This window comes from Channa argus, chromosome 12 (assembly GCF_033026475.1).
Source record: "Channa argus isolate prfri chromosome 12, Channa argus male v1.0, whole genome shotgun sequence".
Classification (NCBI taxonomy): Eukaryota; Metazoa; Chordata; class Actinopteri; order Anabantiformes; family Channidae; genus Channa; species Channa argus.
Window position 1 is genome coordinate 22,684,836 of NC_090208.1, and position 20,638 is coordinate 22,705,473.

Below are 20,638 nucleotides of genomic sequence, written 5' to 3' on the forward strand. Positions count from 1 at the left end.
AGTTCATTCCTATCAGCCACTTTCTATGTCCATTTACAGCAGACATGTACTGTAATTAGTGATACAAAATAAAGTGCTGATGACGGCGAGACCCTAAAGTTGTTGCCCCTTCTACACAGAGTTGTAAGCTTTTAGATTTTAGCCAATTTGGTATTACTTTCACATTTTCATGTGTGATATTTCTTCCTTCCACTTGTGCGATGCTGTGATTTATGGTGTAATATTCTTTAAGTGTCATCTAAAGAGCTTCAGGAAGTTGGCTTGTATTTGCCTTTAACAGTGCTTAAGGGAATATTCCTATTTATCTCTGCGTGGGTCAGCACTTATCAGAAAGAGCCGAAATATAGTACTGTGTTAAAAAGCTGAAAGATGGAAGTTGCTGTTAACAGAGGTGGAAGAAAGCAATAAACCGCGAATACGCAGACAATAAAAAGGAGGCGAGGTATTTCCAGAGAGACGCTGGAGATGAAGAGAGAAAACGTGTGTGGGTGGAAAGTTTGGTTCCTGGCCACTGACTTTTTTCACTGTTACAACGCCAGGGCCTTTGGTGATTGATCTATCTACTCGCCTCCCACCATTCTCTCTCCCTCTGTGATTGCCCTCCAATGCTTCGTCTCTTGCTGATTCACTCGCTTGCTTTCACCCCACCCACCCCCCTTTGCAAATGTTTTTACACAGTTTATCTCTATCCTCCTTCCTCCCTCTTACATTTTACCCACAATGCTCCTCCTTTGCTGTCCTCCCTACCTCCTTTTTAGGTCCACTTTTTTCACCTTTGTCTCCTCCCCACCCTTTCTTGCTGTTTCTCCTTCTAATTCTTCCTTCTTATCTCTCCTCGACTTTCTTCCACCTTCCTTTTTTTCCTCTTCTGTCCTTGTATTTTCCTTTCTTTACCCAGTGCTGTCTTTCCACACTACTTCCATTCATCAATCATCATTTCTCCTCCTTCTGTCCAAACTCATCTGATCCATTTTTTTCCTTTCACTCCTTCCTAATCCTGTCCTGTTCTTCTTCCTCCTTCATGTCTCTTTGCCCTTCCTTCCGCCCCCTCAGGTGGTATCGAGTCTTGGACTGGCTCTGTACCGGGTGGGAGGGGTCTGCCCGCTGATCGTTAGTGTAATTAACATCAGTAAAGAGGGATCCTGGGATACTGAAAACCTCTGCACTGGCTGACTCACACTGTTCTCTATCTCTGTCTCTTTCTCCTTCGATCAGGACTCTGCAATGTTCTGGTAAAATAAACTTTTCAAAGTCAAGATAAAACACTGGAACAAGCTTCCATCTTTGCGTTCGTTCACATTCAATAAATTAAAGTCTTATTGTACATTAAGATGGGGCCAGTTGCTGTTATGTTCCTGTTTCTCTAACTCATTGAGTGTCTTTCATTAATCTTTTAGAAGTGAAGCCCTAAGGTGAGACAAGAACAACCATACTGAATCATGCAAAACTCTGGATGATGACATTTAGAAAACATTAAAATGCCTGAATTATGTTCAAGCTCAGAGAAAGTTTACATGTGCATCCACCAGCCCAGTTCAAAACAACCGGGCTACACATCAGGCACAATATTTCATTGGATCCAGGCACTGGATGACAATAGTTAGACGCAGATTTGTTGAATATGCACATAATTCCTAGAAATAGGACTGGATCATGCAGCTATGGAAAAATGGGCTGCTTGACCCCAATAAACCCACATCCCTTCTGTTTTGTGTACAGGTTTTATGTGCTAGAGTAAAAACTCCAATGTTCAGCAACTTAACCAATTGTAAACCACCCTGAGATTACCGGCCTTTGACAGAATGCTTCTGTCCAAAAACAGAGGAGGCTTCCATAAATCAAGGAGTCTCAGGCCAGGCCAAGGGCCCCCATTAACGATGCTGCGTAGTCCCTAAGGATACATTAGACTAGATGACATAGGAACCCTCTTGAATATACAGTAAGACCTCGAGATCACCTGACACAGGAATCGTGTCGTGAGAGTTGTTAGTGCTTTTCTGATTTCAGTGCAGACCTTCAGGGCTGCTGGAGCCCTGGGGCACAGGTTAGTAATGTGCCTTAGCCAGTTACCCCAGGTAAGCTGTCAGCCATACCAGGACTTCACTTTATTACAAGATAAATCTTTCCAGAACCTGCTCCAGCTTGTGCTTTTAGAATTAGAATCCTTTTTGAAGTAAAGCTTTATCATATTTAGCACTTTGGCTGTAATATTTAGGAAACACTGTGTTCAACAAACAGTCTGTCAGGAACAAAGGCGGAAAATGCAACTAGTTGGCAATGTTACAGTATGTTGGACAGGATTTAAGTATAAGTTGTTTAAGTGCTTGAACAGGACATGTAAGGACATGAGATTTCGCTTTGGCGCTTTATAAAATATTTGTTCTAGCCCGGTGTCTCTCTCGTTTCCTTTTCTCTTCCCGTCTCTCTTACATTTTCTCTTTGACGCTTGCTCTGTCCGTCCCTTGTTTCTGTCTCTGCCTCTAATCTCACGCTGTTTAATTTTTTTCCCTGGTTTGTTCTCTTACCCACTTTTTCCTCTCTGATCCTGCTTAGGCCTGTCTCACCGGGTACTTCTCCATCTCTCTCTCAGGCATTCCTTTGCTCCTTCTCACTCTTGGTTTTCACATCTTTGTCTGTTTGCCTATTACAAACACAAGAGCCCCCAAGGGGATCATTTCATTTTCTATGCTGAAGTGCCGTCACCCCCCCTTCGTCTTTGCTCCTTTCTTGATTTATGCCCACTGCCTTTGTCTCTCTTCTCTTCTTCTCATCCCCTTTTTATCCCGTTCTTTATCCCTTTTCCTTATCGTCTTCTCCATAAACTCTCTCACTCATTTTCTGAGACAGCTGCTTTTGTTTCTGTCTCCTGCCTTCTCTCTCTGACTTAATCATCAGTCATTCATTTGGGCTTTAAATCATTAAGCTTTAGAGCACAGACTGAAAAAAGTTCACCCGTTGCTTATCTAATTAATCCAAAACATTTCTCTCTCCCTGGTGTGTATTTTGTGAATTTTTGTTCAAATGGGTTTTTGTTCCCAACATGAACATTTTTATCCAATCGTGTTCATTGATCAATGTATGTTTGTCCAGGTGTGGCTACTTTGCCACTAGTGAATGAGTTATTATTGTAATTACTGTATTCATCCCAGTATCAACCAGAATTTAGTGCAACATGTTTCATAAAAATTTGTTTATAGCGAATGTGCGTAACATTTAACACTTTGACACAGAAAAATGGGCTTCACATGCAGAACTATACCTATTGTAAGATTTAGGTATTAAAAGCATGTTGGTGAAGGTTTTTAAAATATTTTTATTGAATTTTTTAAAAATGTTTTTTATTTTGGTGGAATTACTAATATTAAATAATAATGTGATTAAGCTGTCAGTTGTATGATTGTTGGGTGGTGTAGCTCAGATGGTAGAGCAGTCGTCTGGGACGGCCAGCCCTTCTGGCAACATGTTGAAGTGTCCCTAGGCAAGACATTGAACCCCAGAGTCGACACTACTCCACCACTTACTTATTGTGTGGAGTTCGCATGTTCTCCCTGTGTTTGCTCCCGGTACTGCAATTTCCTTCCACAGTCCAAAGACATGCATGTTAGGTTAATTGGTGACTCTAAATTGCCTGTAGGTGTGAGTAGCTGTAAATGGTTGTCTGTCTGTGTTGGTCCTGAGATAGACTGGAGACCTGTCCAGGGTGTACCCCACCCCTCGCTCAACGACACCTGGGAAAGGCTCCAGCCCTGCCGTGACCCTAAACAGGATAAGTGGGTACAGATAATGGATGAATAGATGGGTTTTGCAGAACTGTTCATATTAGCATTTTGTCTTGCGATAGAGTTAATAGTGTCAACATTTATCATGTTTTCTCGTGGCTACTAATTGATCATATAGGCTACAGGTTTATAAAATAATCACAATGTAATTGAAAAATAATAGTATTTTTACAGAGCCTTCACAATGATATAAACATAGAGGCACTGGCTCTTCTCTGCTCAGCTTTATAGCCTTTCTGCTGCTGTTAGTGCGGTGGCATTGATCTTTTTTCTGGAATAAAGAGTCTGACACATCGGAATTAGATTTTCCCAAATGTCAACTTGATCTTCCTTTACTAAGCAGTTATTTTTCTCCTCCACTTTAGCCAGGCACAGGCCCGAGAAATGTGTCCACTGTTCTGTGGCTGCCTCTCCTCGGCCACTCACGATACTGTCAAGCCCATGGGCAAGTTTTTCTTGTTGCTGTGTAATTCATAAGATCCTCCCTATATGATCCACCCTAACCCTTTAAACTTTTAGCAAGGTTTCACTTTGTCACTTTCATCACTATTGATTTCATAAGAATGCCGTCAGAGTAAGAGAAGGAGAGCTGATCGAATAAGAAAGAAGGAAAGGCAGTTTGTTTGCAGGTGTCCCACCCCCCTCTCTCTCTCTAGCCTATAAGGAATGAGGCTTCTGGAGATGATTGATGGTCCTTGTAAATATGGCAATTACCATATAGGCTCTCCCCGCCTTTATCCCCATTATTCATTGTCAACTGGTGCCACTGCAAGCCCCCAATTTCTTGCAATTTAGCTGTGCACTGTGTGGATAAAGAAATGTAAAAATATAAAACTATGCAGGGCTTTCTCATCTTGGATCAACAATCAATATTTGTGAGCTTTTCAAAACAATGAAAGAGTTCAGCGTGATATGAAAAGAAATCTACATATCATACTCTACTTGTTCCCATTTCGATACAGGATGTGTTATTGGTTTTGTGGCTGCCATCGAGCGTTTACCACTGGATGCAATAAATGCTGGGAGATGAAATACTAGCAGTTGTAAAATCCATATGTCCGTGTATTAATAGCTTGAGGCTCTCATGCTAGTGGTGGGAAAGACGATATTAGAATCAATGGGGAGTAACAAGCTTATTAACACTGGAGAAAAGTGAGAAGTGTTTCTGGGACCATTGTTCAGAGGTGTGGCATGCAGGAATGTGGCAGCAGTGCTGAATATGATAAAAGAAAATTACACTAAAATGACCTTTGACCGCAGGCTAATGAAAAAACTGAGATGTTCTGAAATAAAGGTTGATATTTAGGCAACGGTACCAGAGTACAACACAGCTGAATACATGCACACACTTTGTATTAAGCAGTGGGAGCTGTGCAGGTACAAACTAGAAGGACTTTTTTTTTTCCTAACTGTATGCATCAATAAATTACTGCTGTTCTGTTGCTTGGACCGGTTGGAGTAATTACTTGAAAGGTTAATTTTATGATATTCATGTTTCCACCTGTCAGCCAGTGAAAGAAAGTTTTATGTTATAAAATGCCTCTTCAGTGCTGCTTGATAGCTTAAAGAACAGAAGCAATTTAAAGTTTGACTTTCCATGGAATATTTTGTCATTTTGTTGCATTTTTAATTTTAACGTGGTCATTTCAGCATTGAGCTTATAGAGGTCAACATACGATTTTGACTTCAAATCAGTGGTAAAGTAACAGTGTACTTCCATTTGAGAGTACAGTCAGACTTTACTTACTAAATCCAACGTTTACTTTAACCGTACTTGTTTTTTTATATTGGAACATGTAAGACAGCCGACTGAAATTAACATGACCTTTCATCTATACAGCACTTGATAAAGTTGTGTTGCTGTGTTCTTGCTGCTTCTTATCTAATTCTCTGTAGATTATAAAGGAATTCACTACATAAATGTTGTTCTTCCAAGAACAAGTAGCCTCTGTAGGGGGCTACTGTATTGCTAGGGAAGGGACTATGGAGATCACTCCCTTTGTGACCTCACAAAAGAAGAGGATTCTAAATAGCCTGCTTAGGACACCTTTCCACAAAGACGTAAAAAAGCAGAAAAGTATAAGGGTGGGTGGGTGTCACACATTTTGTACATGTCTACACACACGTACACAAATTGATTTTGCACAATAAGGTACCTTGAAAGTAACTTACTTATATCATCACAGGTGCATCACTTTTTTGAAATCCATGCTATGTTTGTTCCATATCTGAAACACCTAGATGTTTCATGACATGTTTGCCACAAAGACTATGTGCTGCTTTAAGGCCAGCTGTTTGTGGTAATTATGTCATGGTCACTGTTTTGACAACTGATGCAACGTTTGGGAATTTTACATCTGTAGTACGCGTTGTAACACTAAGGTGTTCAGGGTATTGGTAGTATTCATAGTTTACAGTTAAAAATGACTGAAAGTATTTTAGTAGAGAATTGTTTCCTCTATATCACTAGTCCGTCTGCTGTATTTGTGGATTGATTTTGTGTTTTGTGATGCGTAAAGCTGCTGATTCTCTCTGATTACGGTTTCAGGCTTTAAAGTTGCCAAGCACAAACTACAATGACCATAATTCATTAGTGACGTAGCAAATCTGTGCTCCCTGGAGTTTGACTGCAATGGTGCTGACATAGACTGAACGGAGGCCATTTAAGATGATGTCCCGACAAACAGATGGAAGTATAATAATCAGCTACTGTCGCCGTGCCATCAGCTTCAAATGCTTTGACAGGCTTAATTGCCAGAAAAATATATGAATTACAGCACACGCTCGCTGAAACATCAATAACAGGTCGTCAGTGTATCCCAGAGCTGCTAAAATGAACTGATTACTGGGGAGAAAAACTCTACCTCAGTATAAATGCACAGAGGCACAATCATCACTCCCCTCTCGCCTTCATCTCATCCCCTCTTTTTTTCACCCCCTGTTCTCTGTCTCATCCTCCTGTGATGAATTACACGTCAGTCAATCAGAGGACTTTCTGTTGCCGTTAAGCGATGGTTCATTAATGCTCTGCTCAAACACATATTCTTCCTTATCTGTTTATTGCGGCCTCACTTCTTTATCGTGTTTCAGTATTTCAGAAGAGCAAAAGTAAGGACTTCCACTGCTGACTAAGGCACTATTTGGGATGAGATAGGGATAAAATAGGAAAGACGGAGAAAAAGACCAAAACAAAGGTTAGAAAGAGGGAATGAGTGGAGCAAAGAAAGGGAAAAATAAAGAGAGGAACCCTCAGCCATCGTCTGTCATCGCCTGTTTATTATGCACCCTATGACCTCCACAGAAATTCCAGATGCACCAGAACTACTATATTTGAACTGTATTTTTATTGATGCTGACGGTTCTTGGGGAAAATGCATTTAAGTATAATATGAATGTTCAATTAACAATAAAGCTCTTTAAACTACAGATTGACATGGGGCCCTTCTGTAGGAAATGACAATAAAATGGCCTAATAAACCAGAATTGGTTTGTGTTGTGCTGCATTCTCCGTAAAATCTAGAAAAAAATCTAATTACAAAAAGGGGTAGAATTTCTTTTTTCAGAGAGTCAAATGGAAGAATAATTGGTATTTTATTCATGTTCACATAAGGTTGATCGTCGGGGATCAATATTAGGCCCACTGCTTTTTATTCTCTATATAAAAATTTATCCCCACCACTGATCAAGCTTTTGTTGACTTGCAGGGTAAATATGTACATTTTAAAAAATCACAAACCAGTGAGGCATTAAAATATATGACTATTTGATGTATTACTGCAAATCACTCTCATGTTTATCATGAAAACTAGTTTGACAAGGCTGGATGACCATTAATTGCTTTCTAAACTGCCAAGAAATAAGAAAAATGAAGGTACTTTTGAATTATTTGACCAGAAGTATGACTACAGAGCAACCTTTTATACAGTCATATTGAATAGTTAAAAATGGCTCTGCAAGTGTTTTATAAGAAAGGAAAGACTTTTTTTCACACAGCACAACATGTTGTCATTAGTAAAACTGAACTTAAACAGAATTTGACTCATCATAGCAACTTATATTGATTTTCAAACATATTAAATGACTGAACATACAACCATGTTAACAGTTATGATTTTATGTATTTAATTATAATTATTTTCCTTTTAATGTACATCATGTTGTACTTTGTTTTATAAATTCTCTATAAATAAAGCTATTATTATTATTATTATTGAATGTTTCTTTAGAACCACAAATTCACTGCAGTGTGTTAGCTTCAGTATGTTTTTTACTACATATCTGTCCACCGTAAAGTGGACAGTCCTGTCATTATTGGTTCTGATTGTTGGCACTGGGCATTAATTGTGTCCCCTGCAATAGTTCTATGTGTTTGTTATTTATAGGCTCTATTTTAAATGGTGAGAGGACACTTGAGAGAAAAAAGACAGCGTTGGACACAGGGAAAGTTTGTGTGTGTCTGTCTGTGTGTAATGACAGACATTGCCCTTGGCAGACTACGTCAACTTCTTCAGCCAAGCTCATTCTGTTGGAGGTGATCAACGTACACACACACACATTAAGAATTGCAGTGTGTAATGGGGGTGAAAATAACACTTGCTTCTGCCCAGTTGTCATCTGACTTGAGACGTCAGGCAGCCGGAGAGTTCAGGGTGACTTTAACGGTTAAAATTCTTAATAAGTCAAATTAATCCTGGTCTTTATTAAGATCACTCCATAATTGGTTTTGAATGTCTGTGGGATTATGAGCACGAATCCTCCTCATGCATAAACACACACAAACCCATGTTCTCTTGGGACATGATGCACTCTGATAACTGATCCTTTGGTTTTTTTTTGTCTTATGCTCTAATATTCCCATGCAGGATACGTTCTAATGTAATCATGCATTTTCAGTCCCCACAAGTATGAATTTGTTTCAGTTCCATGGCCTTAATGCTCTTTCAAAGGCTTTTCTACACTGCCAAGATTAAAACTCTGAGGGAAACTGTAGCTGTAAATTTGAGGGGAAAAAAAGCATTAAAATAGTCAAATTGGCAGTTTTAATCCCAAAGTGTCCATATGACTTATCAAAGCCTCCTTCAATTAAACCCTACAGCTAGATTCAGACTCCAGCCCTATGTTTTACCCTCAACCCAGGATCAGTGATTTCCCCTCTGTCAAACCCCTTAAACGGGACTGCTGGTTGAAAGGGAGGGTGAATGATTGAAGGGGCCCACAACTGCATAAAAGCCCCAAAGCAAGACTTTATGCAGCCACAATTGCTGTGTATGTGGAAAAAAGATATGGGTACTTTCCAAAAACTAAAGATACTAGAAAATAGCATTAGGTTTATTTTAGTCGAGATTCCTTTGTTTTTAAGTTTTTTAAATGTCCAGAAATTTATGAGGGACCAATGTCTCTGGACTGAGACTTGAGTTGGACTGAATGCATCTTTGTTCTTAAATCTAGACATTAATACAAGTTAATGTTTTATTATTTTTTTTATTTAACCACAACTCGATCTTAATGCATGTTTACTTAAATACAGAATGATTAGTTCTCCCAGCAGGATCCTCATTGCTGCTCAGAATGTTTGAGAGCTGTAAATTATGGCATTAATTTGCTAATGTCTTGTTTTAGTTTTTTATATGTATTACGCATGTCACCGCTTTATTCACACTATCGACAAAAACAAAAAACAAAAAAAACATTGGTTTGGGCCCAAGAGTGTGTTACTGTAGGTCCCAATTCCAAGCTTGATGATTTAAGATCATAGGCCGTCTGGAGGGGATCTGTCTTTGGTGACCATCAAACGTCCTATTAGTTGTCACCAAAATTTCAACTTGGGACCACGAAATAGAAAAAAAACTGCTTTTAGTTTGTCTCTTGAGCACCCCTAACTTTGAAAGTATTGTTTTACCACCATTCATCAAATACTGTAGATAATAATCTTCATGTCCGCTCAATATTTTGGATCAGGACACTGTCTAATCAAACAGAGCTGTGCAGACGAAGAGGCACAGTAAAGACCAACATCTGCTACCTCCTTGCACATTTGCTCTGCTCCGCACTGTGACGGATGTGTTGAGCAGCACATGGCCTGCTGTGTGGCCTGAGGCTTAATTTGGGATTAACACTGAGAATGTTACAGATTACCACACTCTGTGTTTGACCTTCCATGTCCAGTCATCCAGTAATGGATGGATGAGCTTTTATTTTTTTTTAATCGTTGTTTCAGAGATTCAGTTTTAGTGCTGAGGCTTGAACCTCTGATAAAAAGCTCCCAAACATGTTGTGTCACGCTTGTCAGCATGAAAGAGGGGATTACACAGTGGTATTTCTTTGACTAATTTACAGAAATCACGGCTTAACCTAAAGTCTAATGAGCTTCATTTCAAAAGCTTGCAGAAAGATGTGTTAGCTGTGTCTGTCGTGATAACAAGGCTCACCATGGGAATAACCATCGTTTAATTGCAAACCCAAATTCCAGAAAATGTGGAATGTAGTGTAAAATGTCAATTTAAAAAGAATTCATTGATCTGACAACATATCAAATGTTTAAAATGAGAAAATTGTTTGGCACAGTTTGAATTGAGACCGGCAGGGGCAGGTTTACCACTGTGTTGCATCACTTTCTACAGTTTTAATTTTAAAAGCAAAATATTTCCTCATTCTCGCTTGGTTTTCAGCTTCTGCACAGTTTAGGGCCTCCTTTGTCATAGTTTTCATATCATAATGCTTGAAAGTGTTTTCAGTGGGTGACAGGTCTGGACAGCAGCCAGGCCAGTTTAGGACCCAGACTCTTTTCGTAGTGAGCCATGCTGTTATAATATGTGCAGAATGTGGTTTAACATTGAGTTGGTGAAATTATCATGGCCAGTAGATTCCTAAGGCAAGATATGGTTGTAAATTTATTACAGAATAAATACAATTCAGGTAAAAGAAGCAGAAGAAAAAACATTTGTCCTAAAATAGGAAGAACGCGGAACAACTGAACTGACAAAACACCTTTGTTCTGTGTGTACTTCAGCGATAATTGTAATGCAATGTATGAATGTGAATGCCAGGATGGATTACTCTCTCTCACATGCGCATACATACACACACACATGCTGTCAACTGACGGCTAACAGGGCCAGCTGCCCCTGTCTTCCTCTGTCCTCATCCATATTTGATACGTCTCATTAAAACTTGATTGTGGAAACACTTCAGTATTCTGACATTCCTTCTGATCCACTATTTAGTCTCCCTCAGCACTTTGCAGTGAAAGAGCCCCCACTGTGATGCGTGCACGGCCTCAACTCGACAACTTATCTCATGAGCAGCAGTGGATGAAAATGCCTGATTGGCTCACTGACACAAACTGTAGTCTATAATGCCCCAGAGTGAGTCGAGGAAATGATGGCAGTTTTCATTACAGAGTGGGATAAACAAACAATAGGAAATTATTTATTAAACCCCACGTTATACCATCTTTACCACCAATAAAAAAATTTACATTTAAAAAGCATTTCACCAATGCCATGGATTAAAAAACGGTTTAACAAAGGCCATTTTCACTTGTTACTTTACCTTTTTACAAAACTGAGTGTGGCTACACCACAGAAAAAAAATAACAGCTAATTACAAAAAACAATCTACCCTAACATTTTCCATTTATGAATCTATGAATCTTCCCTAAAGAGTAAAAGTTTGTACAACATTTTGGGATGTACATTTCCTCAGCAGGGTCAAAACCCAGGGAAGGTTAAACAAATGTGCCCCCCACTTTCCAAACTCACTTCACTCCTGGCAGGCAGCAAATGGCAGCGGAGGGTTAAATCTTGTCACCCGAGACACCCAGGGATTTCATCAGAGGCTCAAATAGCACCGTCAGTTTCCAAGTCCAACATGAGGCTTCATCAGACTACACACACAGATTTATGGTAGTTCTGAAAGTTTACAGAAATCACTTCTTAGCTCAGATGTTTTAGACAGAGGGAAAATATGTAAATATTATAGAAATAATACTTAAAAGTAAACTGTATTTCTACTTGGGGAATAGAATTGATTGAATGAAAGTAATCGCAGTAACACAATTAAAATGGGTTTATTAGTCCATATTTGTTAATCAAGATCATGGGCTTTTGGGGAATTGATTTGACATGAGTGTTTTACGGCAGTTGCCCTTCCTGCCGAAACCCTCCAATTTCATCCGGGCTCGGGACTGGCACCGGGGTGGCCCCTTGATGGCCGCGGCCTTCTGCATCACAACCCGATGCTCTACCCATTGAGCCACCAGGCCCGTTCCAAAACTGCATCGATCGTGAAACTGATTCAACCAGATCTACAGTTAACACAGGTCCATTTTAGTCAAGTGTCTAATAACCAATTGATAAGTTGAGGGAACTTTCAGCAGTTCATTCATTCAACTTATCAATTTGAGAATAATGACTAATGAATGAAAAATTAAGTGACCAAAACTTCATAGAAAATAGTGCTAGGCTAAAACTTAGTTTAACAGTAATCTATATCCCCACAAGATCAACAGATATCAATAGAGACAAAAACAGTTTTGGTAACCTACAGATGCCAACACTAATGTTTACCCAAACCTACTTCTAGCGTGTTGTTGAATCTTCCCCAACTGGCTGACCTTTTCACAGTTCTATCTTTAAAGTTCTCACATCATCAAGTCTGACGGGAAAGTGCTGCAGTCACCAGCAAACATTGTGCATGAGCATAAACACACACAAACACACACACATATATATAATGAACAACTTGCCTTCCTGCCTTGAACCGGTCTTGTGAAAGATGCTTCATCTTAGCAGACACACAAGTACCCATCAATCTTCCTGAAGGCCACAGCCACACACACTTCACTATTTGACTATTTCACAGTGTAAATTTCAAGAATTGCCCCTTGTTTAGTCAGTCTGCACACGTATAGGCAGGTGTGTGTGTGTGTTATGCTGTCGATAAATGCGCATTCCTGGCAGCTAACATGTATTTAAAACTCTGTTTGCTCTGCAGAGCCTCAGCTGAAGGGCATCGTCACTCGGCTCTACTGCAGACACGGCTTCTACCTGCAGATGTTGCCAGATGGCACCATGGAAGGCACAAAGGACGAAAGCAGCTCCTTCTGTAAGTGAACAATCAAACACACAGAGATGTTGTCAGGCACTTTAATGAAGGAGTGTGTTTGATGGCTCAGTCTGTTCATGCACCACTGGGAGTTTTTCCTGCTTCTGGGCCAAAGGACATTTTAAAGAGGGGTTTTTGGTGGGACAGTGATGTATGTGAGATGTGAGCATCTCAACAGCACACAGATACACAGCAACATTACAATGCTTTCTGGTTAGATTCACACTAGGATCAATCAGGCTTAAAATGTATGCAAAGTTGGCATGGTGCACTGGGTGCACGCCAGCTAAATGGGATTTGTTCACGTAATGTATCACAACAGATTCCTGGCACTGTTTTTTCAGACGCATGTTTCTAATTGGTTCGCTTACAATCACACTGACCTTTAAGTTCCAAGAATCGTGTATCTCTAAATAACTCGTCTGTGGATGTGTTTGCGTGTAGTCTAACCTCTAGTTGACGCATTTCAGTAGCTGTGTTCAGCTGTGTAAGGCAGCTGTAGATCATGTTCTTTAATCAGGCACGGAAAGTGATAGTGGGATGTTGTGAGTTCTGGAAAATTTTCATGATATACTGCCAAAATCAATATATATATAAAATATTCAAATCTGAACTGGAGCCAAAAGTTTCTACTGCTGCCTGTAGTCTCTTTGTTTGTGTTTAAAAGGTCAGAGCATCCTTAATGTTGGAAAATTAAACAGACAATGCAATTATCCAATAGTGATGATCAAAATTGAATTGGTAACAATATAAATAAATTATGAACAATTTACACCAGAAAATCAGACCCAAAAACAGGTCCTTTCTACAGGGCCATCACTCAGCTGGATATTTCAATTATCATGGATTATCATAAATAATGCATTTATGCAACAACATCATTGAACCACTGTGTCATTCGTGTATATTTCTATAACATTAACAGAAAAATGTGTAAGAAATGTATATTACTAGGTAAATACGTACACAAATACAAACTGTATGCACTGTACATTTACTCACATCTACAAGCATGAAGACGATTTGTTCATGCTTGTGTGTGTCAGTGTGTATCTTTTCTTGTTATTTAGTCAGTGTGAATCCTGTATGTTCGGCGACAGCTACCTTCTAGTAGGAGTTAAAGTCCTCGTGAGAGCAAATGATACTTGACCAATAAAACAAATTCTGATTTTTGATTCTGGAAAAAAGCTATAAAAAGGTGCAAATGTACAAACCATATGCATTTTTGTTTTTTGACAACAAATGCCAATTATCACCAAATGCAAACTTTTCTTTGCTCACCAAATACCTTTAACAATATTCCATATCTGAACTGAACTGACGGACCTGATGTGCTGACTGGCAACAGTGAATACAAAGCTGTCTTATCCCTGTATTTTATACTTTTTCAGGCAAACCTGTCAATTTCATATCACAATGCTTTGGCCAAAAAAAGATAAATACAACTTTTTCTTCTCCTCTAAATCATATTCAAGTGGATATATTTAGATGTTTTTTAGCAGTGACGTTCAATGGTAAATGGTCTGCTTACATAGTGCTTTTATCCAATGCACTTTACAATGTTGCTTCTCATTCACCCACACACACACACACACACACACACACACACACCGGTGATGTCAGCTGCCACGGTGTTCACCTGACCCACCGGGGGTAGCTGCAGACTGGTCAGAGTGCCCATGCTGACTCCTACCTCCTGACCTCCAATCGATGTTTGTACCTTCGTGAGCATCTTAAGCGCAGACATTTCTCTGTGGATGAATTAATCTCAATCTGTTCTCATTTTCACATTTTAGCTGCAGTGTTGTGGACACTAATTAAGCTGCCACTCACAACTGTCATCACAGCCAACACATTCTTTTATAGTTTTCTTCATAATTTCATAAATAATAAAACGTTAAAATGCAAACACCGATTTGTTAAGATGACTTAAATGACTGGATTTATTTGGGGGAAATACAGTAACTGTGTCCTTATCTTTACGGAGAGACACTAGTGGCCATAAAAATAAATATTAGCTAAGACCTCTGCCCTTGTTTTACTCATTGTGTAATAACTCACTATTATTTTCAACTCACTTTGATGGTTTTAGTTGGGGCAGTACTTGTATGTACTGTGTTTGTACATTGTATAGTAAAAACCCTTTTCTACCTTCCCAGCATTAAAATACCTCCATTTTAGTTCAGATGATGTCTTCTGAAGGACCTTCGGAGGAGCAGGTTGAACAAGACCACAATCTAAGGGGCATGAGCACCAAGACGATGTTGTTAGGAGTGAAAACATTTCCTCCAGATGACATCAGCTGGAGGAAGTTTTTAGCAAGAAAAATAGAGATATAGGCAGTTTGTGGTGAACCAGAGTTCCCAGGTCTTCCTCTTATCTGTTTTTCCTACTTGCTTACGGTCTTCTTTTACAGCCAGTGTCACCCTTTTGGAACTCTGCTATGCCACAGATACAGTAGAAACCAGTCACTGCCTGAACCTTAATTCAACAGACATAGCAATTTCTAGTCTCACATTCTTACTTAGCACTATTTTGCAACTGTATTCACTCAGCTTATAACTGCAGTATTTTAAAACCACTTAATGGCAGCAGCGAATCCTCGAAGGATCTGAATCAAACCTTAAGGCTCTGCCCATTAGTACAACAACCTGTTCGTTTTCTTTTGCTACTGAGTTTCCACACACGCGCGCACACACACACACACACACACACACACACACCCCACCCTGGAAGGAATCATCACCTGGGTGATTACTGACCAAAAACATCATATCCCATGATCCCCAGAGGCTCTGGGCTCCCTCCAGGCTCCCTGAGAGATCAATATTGTATTACAAGATATCCCTGATGTGGCAGCACAGCATTTTTTTATGGTCATAACACCAGTTTGGGTAGAAAACATGAAGTTTGCAAAATTCTGGATTTACAAGCTTTTCACATTTTTGACTTTCAGTTGTAGTTCCCTCAGTAAAGTTAGTTTTTCAGCAGTTTATGAAGATGTCAGAACAGTCTGTGTTACCAGGTCAGATCACCTTGGATTTAATGTTTTTCATGGGAAAGAAGCATGACCACCATTGTGTTTGTGTTCATTTACTCTAGATGTGGATGTGTAACGGATTCATTAGGGTTATGAATCCTCTGATCACATCTGCTTGTTTGATTAGACCCACAACACCTCCACAAAGCTCCTCAATAACAGATTAGACCTGCTCTCACCTTTTCCCTCTTATGTAACAGTAAAAACACCTACACTGAGGTAAACACTGCTGCATGCTGAACTTTAAACATTCTTGTGTCCGCTGTGAAATATTCATCACATAACACCGTGGGGCACATCCAAAAGCGAGCACAGCTCATTCTCCAGGCGGATGTAAAGAATGCAATTGCGTAACAGGGCTCCTGGTGTGTCGGGCTATTAAGCATCAGTCAGGGTAGCTAACCCCGCTAAGCGTTTGCGTGGGTTTGCTTTATGGCTCATCTTATAACAACTATAATTTCATCAATCGGAATTCTTTGCATTCTCAGGCGACAGTGTGTACGTGGAGGGTTACAGTAAATTGTGCACTTTTTATTCCACCCAGATTATTTATTTGTTTATGCAGGTCTCATTGAGTCGTTGTGTATCAATCAGCAGCGCAATCCGCCTGCAGAGGATATTGAATAAGTAGACACGACTGTGTGTGAGGTACCTTTGCAGAGGTATGTGTGGGTGCATGTCAGCTTATCTTTAGTAGTCTCCCTATAGAAGCAGAGACCTTTACTGTGTAAGGAAAACTGACCTGCATCCAGATAGCTTTCCGTTTCACTTTAGACTTATTTATCCTTTTTCAACCCAGAAAAGATTATGCTTTTTCAGTCACAATAACTGTTTCAACAAAGGGGTTCTTGATATAGTCAGAAGATTCATTAGTCACTTGTTGATGACTAACCTGAGGGCGACTGTGGTGCAGGACTAAGGGCGACTGTGGTGCAGGAAGGTAAAGCGGTTGTCCACTAATCTCACAGTTGTTGGTTCAATCCCCAGCTCCTGTCGAAGTGTCCTTGAGCAAGACACTGAACCCCAACTTAGTTGCTCCCGGTGAGTGTTGGCCAGCTGCAAAGCAGCTCCCCCACCGGTGTATGAGTGTGTGTGTGATTGTGAGTGTGAATGGGTGAATAAGAAGCAGTGTAAAGCGCTTTGAGTGCCAATAGGTAGAAAAGTGCTATATAAGTGGAGACCATTTAACCTGCTTAGGTTTCTTGAGGCAGAAATGTCAATGAGCAGTTTTGACACAAAATAGGGATATTCAAAATTCATCAGTAGGAATGTCTTAGAGTTTGAGCAGTCTCTGGTTGATTTTTTAGGCCTGTTCCACAGTTTCTGGAATTTAAATCTAGAATATTTTTAAAGATTTTTGTTCAAGGAAATAACCCACAAGATTTAAAGTGCAATGTCAGTGGACTCCTAAAGTGTTAAAAAGGAAACATTAAAGGACTCAGCATGTTCCTTTTCGGCACAAACACAAAAAGTCATTACAGTATGAGCAGTAACAGATACACACTGTGGTTCATTAAAACAATTTCTGCCTCATTGTCCACAGAAATGTCTCTGCTCATGTGATATGGCATCACAAAGTGCAAAGTCTTATTCCTCTTCACAGAGAATCCTGAAGTTTGCAACCTTGCCTTTGTTGTGTGCAGTAATTATGCAGCCCAGTGCAGCACACACCAAGGAGACCAAATCCAGCAGCATATGGAAGAAAAGTGCAATTCAAATCTGAGGCCCCTGCTGTGACGGACTGTCAGTCCGTACACTCGTCTATCGGATTAACTTGTGTTAACGATCAAGTGGTTTACACACAAATGGTTTGACACAATGACTCCTTTAACCCTGACTTGTCCTCCTGCTCCTTTCTATCTATGAGCTGCTGTGACAGCAAACCAATGACCTCCAGGGGAACAGGTGAAAGCAAGGAGAAAAACCTCCTTAATCCCTAATTGTCACCCCTGTTCGTGGGATTCCTAGCTCTCCCTGACCAGCTGCATGAGCTCATGGTTTTTCTAGACAGAAATGTGTCAGGGCAGCAATACATTGAAGTGAAATGTTGCTTTTGGGACAAGAGCTAGAAGGAGCTATGCAAGCCCTGAGGGAATGTAGCTGAACAAACAGTGACAAGAGTGGCTTCTGTACGGCCCTGCAATACTTTTATCACTTTTTCTACTTGGTTCCCCCAGGACTTCCATAACTAGGCGATAGAGGAAACTGTCACAAAGCTGCGAGCGACTGGATACTAAAGTAAAAAGCCACAAAGGGAAAGAAACAGAAAAAAGAGGATCAGAGAGAAGAGGATGAGGGCACGGTAGAACATGACAAGGAAAACTGAGCCAGCGAGACACCCTGGGTTGGCAGAGAAGGAGAGAGGAAGGGAGGTGAAAGTGACAGAGAGGAAAAAGAGAAAAAACAAAGACAGAGAGGAGGGAGTGATGGGGAGCAGGCGGAGCAGCTGGCACACTGCTGATGGCTCCTCAATCAATGTGTCTCCCCCCTCTGGTGGGAGGTCAGAGGAGCTGACACCCCGTCCTCCTGCGCTGCTTCTGTCTCCTTTCCTGTACTTATTTCTTCCACTCTGTTATCTAATAAATCTGATAGAACAATAATGAGAGTAAAGAAAAAAGACAAATGTGGGGTGTGTGCATGTATATATCGATGTATGTACATCTATCTATATATATATATTTTTGTGATTTTTTTAATTTTTTGTCCTTTCGGCTTCCCGTGAGTTCAGGGTCGCCAAAGCGGATCCTGCATGTCTGCATGTTGATTTGGCTGTTTATACGCTGGATGCCCTTCCTGACGCAACCCTCCCCAATTTCGACCGGCACTGCACAGCTGGGGATGGGAATGGGCTGTTAGGGGTTCAGTGTCTGGCCCACAGACACTTCGACATATCGAACCACTGACCCTGTGGTCCGTGGACAACTGTCTTACTAACTGAGCTACAGCTGCCCCATCTATCTATCTATCTATCTATCTATCTATCTATCTATCTATCTATCTATCTATCTATCTATCTATCTATCTATCTATCTATCTATCTATCTATCTATCTATCTATCTACATATCTTTTCTCATCAGCTCCGTCAACAACTAACTTCACTTTACTCTTCTTTTGCCATTCATCTGTATGCGATGTAGAGTTTAACCTGTTTTAAATAGTGTTCAAACTTCCAGGCAGCCATAGGGCTCCTTTCACTTCAGCGCATTGTGAAAAAAATGTTTTAAAGACTAAAAAGTCACTTAAGATACTCAAAGTGTCGCCTTCTATTTCCATCAAAGCCATGTTATTTTTAGGCAGTAATGTTGACATTAAAAATATATTGCTGATACTTACATCAAAGAGTTAGAAAAATTAAAATGCTGATGCTAAAAGACAAGTCAGGGGATTTAAAAAGAGGGATATCTGCGCCAAAATGCATTGTAAACTATCCAACACTTGACACATCCAACACATTTTAGTCTGAGCCTTTAATGTCAACATGTCACATCATTCGCTTTTGCTGATTTCTATTTGTGTGAGACCCTACTAATTTTTCTTTAGTGTTATCAAGACTAATACCTACCAGGATTGTTGGTGGTGTCATTTTAAAGCCACAGATTCCTTTTAGGGAGGTAGGCCATGTGGGTATTAAACTAAGAGACAATGATTCATTTCCCATTTGAAATGGCTTGTGTGTTTTAAGCCAAACCAAGGTCTTTCTCTAACCATTGCCATCTTGTTTTTGAGCCCAAGCCTAAAAATAGGCTTATACTTTTCTGTGAAAACCAAATAGTCCAACAGTGCATAATACATAATAATGATCTACTGAGCTTACTAGCACGTGGAGCCGGTTGCTACTGGCTCATAGCTATGGTGCTGATAACATGTCCAGTTAATATAATCGTTTATTATTTAACCATTTCTGATGTTTAAATAATAAAAAAAAGCATGTAAACTAAAATGAATGAGCTTTGCCTTTGCTGTCAGTCTCTGCACTGCCACTGCCAAATCTAAAAAGCCTCTTTTTGAGACCCGGAGGGGCTTCAGTTAAAGTTGGCCTCAAAGTATTTATAAGAAACAATTAAAGTCATTTGTTTTTATTTAGAGATATGACCGACACTTGTGTCTTAAGGCGCAATTTCATTTGTGTTCTGCATATTGTGTTCATACATTCAGATATTTTCTCACGTGTGTCTTTCATACTTGCATGGTAGAGACACATGTCCACAAGGGTCAGTATCAGGGTCAGATCATGTCTGATCCATGAATCAACCACTAAATATTCTGGTTTAATGACAATTTGTATTTAAATCAGTCGTCTCTCATCATGCTGTCCACATCATCATGAGACCAACATGACACCTAACAATGGACGAGTTATTGAGATGTTGACATTTTGTTATACCCACCACTGTTAGCTTTTGTTTCAATAAATTGAGATGCAGAAATTACCATTGCATGCCTCTACTTAAATGCCCTACTTCCATGATATAATATCACGGTAGCATGAACTTTTTACATTTAACATACATTTCACCCAAAAGTCGAATATCCCTAACTTTTTATGAGTAGTGTGAATGTGCCTGTTTTTTGTATAAACAAAATGCAGATTTCAACAATAAAATGGACCTGATGAACTTTTTCAGACCCTGGGAGAAATGGATCCTTGAAAGCGTGGCCTGCTGAGACATGCAGGCGTGTTCTGTACTGTATTTCACAGAAGTGAACATTCT

At 39.9% G+C, this 20,638-nt stretch overlaps 1 protein-coding gene across 1 annotated transcript in view; it reads left to right on the top strand.

Annotated features, from left to right (window-relative positions):
• fgf11a (fibroblast growth factor 11a) overlaps positions 1-20,638 on the top strand; it is a 93,812-nt gene that overhangs the window by 29,993 nt on the left and 43,181 nt on the right. The window contains exon 3 of the mRNA XM_067524984.1: positions 12,774-12,884. Within this exon, the coding sequence (XP_067381085.1) occupies positions 12,774-12,884 (111 nt within the window). The remainder of the gene's footprint in view (positions 1-12,773; positions 12,885-20,638) is intronic.